This window comes from Lepisosteus oculatus, chromosome 4 (genome assembly GCF_040954835.1).
Source record: "Lepisosteus oculatus isolate fLepOcu1 chromosome 4, fLepOcu1.hap2, whole genome shotgun sequence".
NCBI classification, from domain to species: Eukaryota; Metazoa; Chordata; class Actinopteri; order Semionotiformes; family Lepisosteidae; genus Lepisosteus; species Lepisosteus oculatus.
The window spans coordinates 16,086,409-16,093,610 of NC_090699.1; the positions used below are offsets into that span (position 1 = coordinate 16,086,409).

The 7,202-nt window shown below is 47.0% G+C and overlaps 1 protein-coding gene and 4 non-coding genes across 5 annotated transcripts; 4 read left to right on the forward strand and 1 right to left on the reverse strand.

The window, feature by feature from the left end:
- Positions 1–346: 346 nt before the first annotated feature.
- Positions 347–3,525, forward strand: LOC107077279 (avidin-like). Its single transcript, XM_015346202.2, has 4 exons — positions 347–555; positions 2,174–2,390; positions 2,860–2,980; positions 3,361–3,525. The coding sequence occupies exons 1-4, from the start codon at positions 463–465 to the stop codon at positions 3,392–3,394; spliced, it is 465 nt and encodes a 154-aa protein (XP_015201688.2). The 5' UTR covers positions 347–462; the 3' UTR covers positions 3,395–3,525.
- Positions 3,526–5,317: 1,792 nt separating this feature from the next.
- trnaa-agc (transfer RNA alanine (anticodon AGC)) lies at positions 5,318–5,390 on the forward strand. The gene has a single exon. It is a non-coding gene; the product is annotated as a tRNA-Ala (tRNA).
- A 718-nt stretch (positions 5,391–6,108) lies between these two features.
- trnap-ugg (transfer RNA proline (anticodon UGG)) lies at positions 6,109–6,180 on the reverse strand. Its single transcript has one exon. It is a non-coding gene; the product is annotated as a tRNA-Pro (tRNA).
- Positions 6,181–6,369: 189 nt separating this feature from the next.
- Positions 6,370–6,442, forward strand: trnaa-ugc (transfer RNA alanine (anticodon UGC)). The gene has a single exon. It is a non-coding gene; the product is annotated as a tRNA-Ala (tRNA).
- A 407-nt stretch (positions 6,443–6,849) lies between these two features.
- On the forward strand, positions 6,850–6,922 carry trnam-cau (transfer RNA methionine (anticodon CAU)). Its single transcript has one exon. It is a non-coding gene; the product is annotated as a tRNA-Met (tRNA).
- The last annotated feature ends 280 nt before the right edge of the window (positions 6,923–7,202 follow it).

Sequence of the window (7,202 nt, forward strand, 5' to 3'; positions counted from 1 at the left end):
GTGTTCTGCAGCACTCGCCAGTAGCATTGCTATTGAGATGGTGAATTTAGTTACACATGAAGAGGGCTTAATATGCTTAATATTATTACTCTTGAGTGTGACTCTTGGCAGTATCATCTTTGAATTAAAAAACTCACCTGGTTAAGTTTCTATTAAGAAAGGAGACACTGGGCGTGTGACAAATTAGATATACCCCTGATCTGATCTTCATTGTGTAAGTGAGGACTTGATGAGTATTTGCACTTTAAGGGGCTGAAGGCATGATCAGCTTTTAAGGAAGTTGTCTTAAAAATATGAAGGGAAAATCAATCCTTCTATTGACTGAAGAGGGAGGTGATGATATCTTAACCGACAGCACGGAGCAGTTATAAGTGAGCGCAAACTGTCCCGACTCTCACTGCTCTGACAGAACAGGCTACTGCAGACAGGAGACACAGCGGAGACGCCCCAATCGTCCACAACATGTCCTCTTCCAACACGAGACTGGGAACGGTCCTCCTCTCTCTCACGCTGATCTCTTGGATCGCTGGGGCTGAGTGCTTTGTCATCAAGAAGGTAAGCTGCTTATCTGCTGGGGTGTCTTGGCTCACCCCTAATTAATAAGCCATACGCAATTTGAACCCTGTGCTGCATGAATCACCAGCACTTTAGTACAAGCAGTGCAGGGCAGCATCTATCACAGCAGGTGACCCACAAGGTCAGTTACAGTTACAGTAATATTTTTGTGTCTTCCCAAACTTAACGGTCTGAGGAAAAGATCTGATAGGACTTTCTTAGTGACAAAATAGACTGTGTATTTTCTTATAGTTTTTTTCAATGACAGTACAGATGGCTCCTTGCTCAGTTTTTTACTAGAGACCTTGTGCTGTTGCAAATGCTTCACCATGAACTTATTTAATTGAGGACAGTGGTTTCAACAACATGACAGGGCTGCTTGTGCCACACTCCCACCATCCCTTCTGTAAAGAAGCACCTCCTGTTCTCAGTTTTAACTGTGCTTCCCTGTGTGTTCTATTTGATAACTCTGGTCCATGTCTTACTGTTGTTGTGTCCAACAAAGCAGACACGATCCGGGTGTGTATGAAGCAGGCATGACCTTTACTACAGTACGTGTGCACACGGAAGCCAAAGCCGATGAAGCACTGACTCAACTCACTGATACAAAAGGATGCTTTTTATACAACATCACAAATAGAAAACCCACCCAGAACAGTTCCAGTACAATTCCATACCATATACAGTATGGTGTCAAGCCAAGATACATGATAAACTGTAAGAATATTCTTGGGTTCCTTTAATTATTGTTTAAGCAGGCATTGTGTACTTCTAGATTTTGTTAATCATGGCTTAAGCAGATATCAGGCACTCTCATTTTTGGTCAGTCTGCCCAAAGCTGGTTCTGCCCTTCATGTTCCGGGCATGCAGCCAGCTCACACTTAAGTTGCAGTTAGTAATTTTCCATTATTCTAGCAGGATAGTTAGTAAATGATGTTAGTAACTTATTTACACAGTAAAAGCAAACTAGTGAATTAAGGGAAATAAATGTTTGATCCCTCACTGTCCATTCTGAAGAATGGATTGACTCTGTTGATGTCTTTCAATACAGTTCAAAATCTTCAAAGATTCAGTTCCTTCAGTCTGTCGGTGTGGGACACTCCCTTCAGACTAAAGAGCCTCAGTTCCTTCAGTCTGTCAGTGTGGGACACTCCCTTCAGACTAAAGAGCCTCAGTTCCTTCAGCCTGTCAGTTTGGGACACTCCCTTCAGACTAAAGAGCCTCAGTTCCTTCAGCCTGTCAGTGTGGGACACTCCCTTCTGACTAAAGAGACTCAGTTCCTTCAGCCTGTCAGTGTGGGGCACTCCCTTCAGACTAAAGAGACTTAGTTCCTCCAGAGAGACGTGAGACATTACTTATAGCTCCAGAATGTATCTGGTTTCTCGTCTCTCGACTGATTCCAGAGCTGCAACATCTTTCATATAGCGTGGCGACCAAAATTGTACTTGATATTCTAATGAGGCCTTACTGATGAATTATACAGTTTATTCACTCCCTGGATTTAAACTCTACACTTTTTACTGTATATCCCAGCATTCTGTTTGCCTTTTCAATACAGAGCTGTGTGCCTTTTTCCTGATGAACGATCCCTGCGATCCCGTTCCGAATGTCATTTCAGTGCAACCTTCAAGGACAGTGGAAGAATGAGCTGGGCTCCAACATGACTCTCGGTGCTCCAGATAGAAATGGCTTTTTCACCGGCACCTACCTTACTGCAGTGACTGCCAACAAAACCCTTGTCATCAAGCAGTCACCACTCACGGGAAACCTGAACATGTTCACTGCCAATGCTCAACAAAGAGTGTTTGGGTTCCTGGTCAACTGGACTTTTTCAGGTAGGGGAATCTTTTTCTCCAGTTGTCTTCCCAAACTTTCAGTTACCTTCTCCTACCTGTTTTCCTACAAAGTCTGTCTATACTGAATCAAGATTTCCTGGCTCGCATTTTCATACCTTAATATTCTGCTACAGAGGTGTCGTTCTTTCAAAAAGGGTTTTGAAAAGTGCAGGATCTGCTGCCCTCCTCTGGCCATTCATACACCGTCACTCAGCCGGGGTCTGCAGTGTAAATCCAGCCAGCGGGCAGCAGCTCTCCAGGAGCGCAGTCAGACAGCTGTGTGTTCTTGCAGCAGAGGAGGGGGCGGAGCTGCAGGCTAGGCCCCGCCCCATTGTGGAGACGTTTCATTCATGAGCACCAAAGTAGTGGGCGAACCTGATGACTGTGGGAAATGCACATCCCATTAAAAATGAAAGTGTTGAGATGATGGCACGCTGTCTCTCTCACAGCCTGTGCTGTTTCTGTGCAGACTCTGTGACCTCCTTCGTCGGGCAGTGCTTCGTGCAGAAGGATGGCACTGAACGCCTTCAGATGACATGGCTGCTCAGGGGCTTAGCGGCCACAGAGGAGGACAACTGGTCCCAGACCAGGCGAGTTCACTGCGTGTTCATTCTGGGGCAGGCGGCGCACTGTAATGCTCAGTCCTCTTCTTCCCATCATGCACCTAGTCATCAGTGTCCAGGACGAACTGGGACGGGTGTTGACCCCTTCAGACCAAAGGGCATCTTTTCATACGATTCCGACAGCTGTAGCGTTCAGTCTCTCCACACTGCCTCTACGGCCACATTTTGAGTGGTCAATTGAACAGATCAACTTTTAGGTAACGCCAGGCTGACCAATCTTGGCCTGGACATCTGGCCATGGAATGGTGTGCTGAGATCTGAAAAACATGAAAATTAATTAAAACAACTACCGATAACTCTGATACAAAACTGGCATTAACATACTTCTTGATGTTTTTCATGCACAGGGTCGGCACAAATGTGTTTACTCGTCTGTGGTGAGAGATCTCAGAAGAAAACAACAGGCGTGGGGCTTCAGTCTGCAGTTTCTCCAATAGAGTGTCAGTTTGCAGTCTGCAGGGTTGTATCCTATAGAATGAGTCATGACTCCACAATAAAGCATCCTCTCGTTACACTGTGTGCAGTAGCCATTATTTCACTTTCAAAATGACTAGGTGGAAAACAAACATTTGATGTGGTCAGGTCAACAGAAATCAGCTTTATTTTTTACCATGCCAGAAAGAGATTAGGACCTAAGGAATCCACTGGAGAGAGGGAAAAATTTCACAATCAGGCCTTGGGCATCAACTCCACAATCCATTACCCTGAATCATGTAGTATTATTGTCCACGGGGGGGACAGTCCAACACAACACAGTGACAAACACACATCAGTATCAATGTCGATACATCAGTGTTACAGGAGATAGGAGACAAGAGACAAGGTAGTGACTTTGCGTTGTTTAAGAGTGTAATTGCAGTGGGGATGAAAGATTTCTGAGTCTGGTGGTTTTACACCTGGGGGCACAGAGGCGTCTCCCAGATGGGAGATGTGTGAATTCGCGATGGAGGGGGTGAGACACACACTCCCTGATGCTTTTGGCTTTCTTAGTCACCCTCTGTTTGTAAAGGATACTGAAGTTGATTTTATTTTTTATTCTGACGCTTATATTCACTAATTTATCCAGCCTGTTACAATTCCCGGTACTTTTGTTGCCAAACCAGGAAGTGAAGCAGTATGTTAAGACACTTTCAATGAATGATTTGTAGAAAAGTGTCAGAATAGTTTCATCTACCTTGAAGTAGTTCAGGTGGGGAGCTGCGTCAGCATGCGGAGGCTGCAAAGGCACAAGTAAAGGTTTATTCCATACTGAAAAGAGAAGACAGAAAACACAACGTTTCGGCCGAGGAGCCTCCTCAGGTGTGAAGAAGGTCAGCCCGAGACTGACCTGAAGAAGGCTCCACGGCCGAAACGTTGTGTTTTCTGTCTTCTCTTTTCAGCATGGAATAAACCTTTGCTTGTGCCTTTGCTACCTTAAAGTAGCTGAGTTTCCTAAGAAAGAAAAGTCTCTGTTGGCCTTTTTAATAGAAAGTGCCACAACATTTGTCCCATTTCAGGTTTTTGTCAATGACCAGTCCCAAGTACTTGTAGTCATCGACAATTTCAATAGGCTGCCCTTCAGTTAAAGTGGGTTGGGGGGGTTGTATTTTTCCTAAAATAAATGGTGTGCTTTTCTATTTGAATAGTTATGGCTTAGCTGCCATGCATTACAAAATGCTATAGGAGCCCAACTCCACTAATATTCCAGACCAGACAAGTGTGGCTGTAACTTTAAGGAAGGAACGGTGACCTCTATGCAGGAGATGGGAGACCTGCGCAGTTCCAGGTTACGGGCTTCAGGGCTGAGTCCGCTGGTGCAGCTACTTAACACCCTAGATCACAGATTTAAAACCGCAGCCTGAGGGTGTCACAACACTTCTCAGAACTGGTGAGCACCCTTCAGTTCAGTTTGTCTTGTTCAGCAGCAACAAGTTAAATAACAGACAACTTGAAAAAAGCAAGTCAGACAAGCAGTGTGAGAAGAAAAAAAAACAGCAGTGTGAGCCAGTGGTAGGGGTAGAGTTCAGTAATCTGACAGTTTGAGGGAAAAAAACAGTCTGGGAATCTGGAAGTTTGTGCCTTTATGCTCCTATAATGTGTACCAGAGGGAAGGGCCGAGAAAACTGAGAAACCAGGGTGACTGGTATCCTTAGTGATACTTAAAGCCTTCCTCAGACAGCAAGCTGTAAAAATACAAGGAATAGGTTTATTCAATGCTAAAAAGAGAAGAAAGAAAACACAACGTTCCGGCCGTGGAGCCTTCTTCAGGTGTGAACACAAATGGCAGAGTGCTCCCTTAGCATGATGCCGAGAAACCTGAAGCGAGGGGGATTAGCTCAAACGGTAGAGCGCTCGCTTAGCATGCGAGAGGTAGCGGGATCGATGCCCGCATCCTCCAGGTGGGAGCCAGGTGCTCTCCTTTAGCCTCTGCGACTTCTGATAGGTTCTCCTCCGCTCAACGTCCTTCAGCTGTCAAGCATTGAAGGGCCACGCCTCCTTCCCCACCTCAGTCTGCACCGAGTGCGTCTCCAGCATTTTCTCGTCCGATTTGGCAGCTTAGCAAATGAAAAGTATATCCGAGTGAAAACAGTGCTGAGAATACTCTCACGAATCCTTAGAAGACGTGCGTTTGATCAACGATTGCTTAACATTCACAGTCGAGCCATCAAGCTCGTAGTTTTCCTTCAAATATTGAAAGCTGTCAGCGAGCACATCACGCTCTGCAGGACGGTGAAGTATTTTGAGTACTTAAACAGAAAGAAGAGCAGACAGCTCCGCAAATATGCGAGGCGCAGAGAGCGCAAGGCGAGCCCCGCACACGTTTCGGTGCTGAGAGAGGGCGGTTTTTGCTTCTGCATTTCTCAAGTAATGGCACATGACAACAAGCGATCGCGGTGCTCATTTACCACATAGCGGTGAGGAGTTTTCAGGACGGGTTCTTTTGAACGAGCAACGAGGTTGCCGCCTTGGACAGCTGACTGCACGCTGTCATTGTGCCACGTGATGAGGATTGACCAGGCTCCTTCAGTCATCAGTCACCTTCCATCGTTTGCCGAAAGCAGACGCTGCGAGGTGATGTGGATATCAGGTCCCAGGAGTGTGGAAGAGGAGGAAAAGGGCTCGTCCGGGATTTGAACCCGGGACCTCTCGCACCCAAAGCGAGAATCATACGCCTAGACCAACGAGCCACAGCGACTCTTCCGCTTCTGTGTTGTCAGCGAGCTGGAGGACGGGGGGAGGCGTCATTCGCTCGTCCCGTCAGACCTTCATCAATAAGTCAAGAAAGCCGACTGCCTTGCAGGCGAAGGGCAGTGGACGGCGCCCGGTAAGAGGGGGACAAGCGGCACAAGGCGACGCCGAGGAGGAAGGCACAGCGAGGGGGATTAGCTCACATGGTAGAGCGCTCGCTTTGCATGCGAGAGGTAGCGGGATCGATGCCCGCATCCTCCAGGTGTACGCTGAGCGCTCGGTGTGCCGAAAGGTGTCCTTTAACCCCTGATCACGCCTTGCGAGGAGAGTGTGAAGCGTTTTGCAGCCACGCCCCCTTTTCATCTTCTCTCTGGCTTAAGTGCGTCTCCGCCACTCTCTCTTGACACTTCATGGCAGCATGTCAGGGGTCCGAGTGATGTTTTTAATGGCTGAGTGAGGGCACGACGCTGAAGCAGAGAGGCCATTTCAGCCAGAGAGACTTGTGCTAGGTAAGCTGTGAAAGACAGACTCGCGACAGAAACAAAGCCTAAAAGTCTCGGGTGAGATCAAAAGGCAAATGCAACACCCAGCAGAGGGCGTCACAAGATTAGGGAACAGGCGTCTGAAATCCCTGTGAGGCAAACTTTCCGGCCTGAACGCTGCAGCTGGCCTCGTTGGCGTAGTAGGTAGTGCGTCAGTCTCATAATCTGAAGGTCGTGAGTTCGATCCTCACACGGGGCAGGGCCACTTGCTCTCTTGCTCTTTTCAGACACTTGCAGCAACTATTCGCTCAGAACCACGTCTGCTTGCCTACCACGTGGAAAGATGAGATATAATCCTACACATACAGTATGCACGTTACCACACTGCATGTTGGATTGTGGACTTGCTGTTGCTTGTAGTATTTCATCTGTAGAACATTCATTTGCTCAGCCCTACTTTCCAAGATGTGTCCGTTCCATGCTGTACCGAAGTGTTTTTTCTGCTATCCATAGTGTTCCTTACCATTGCGTTCACTAAC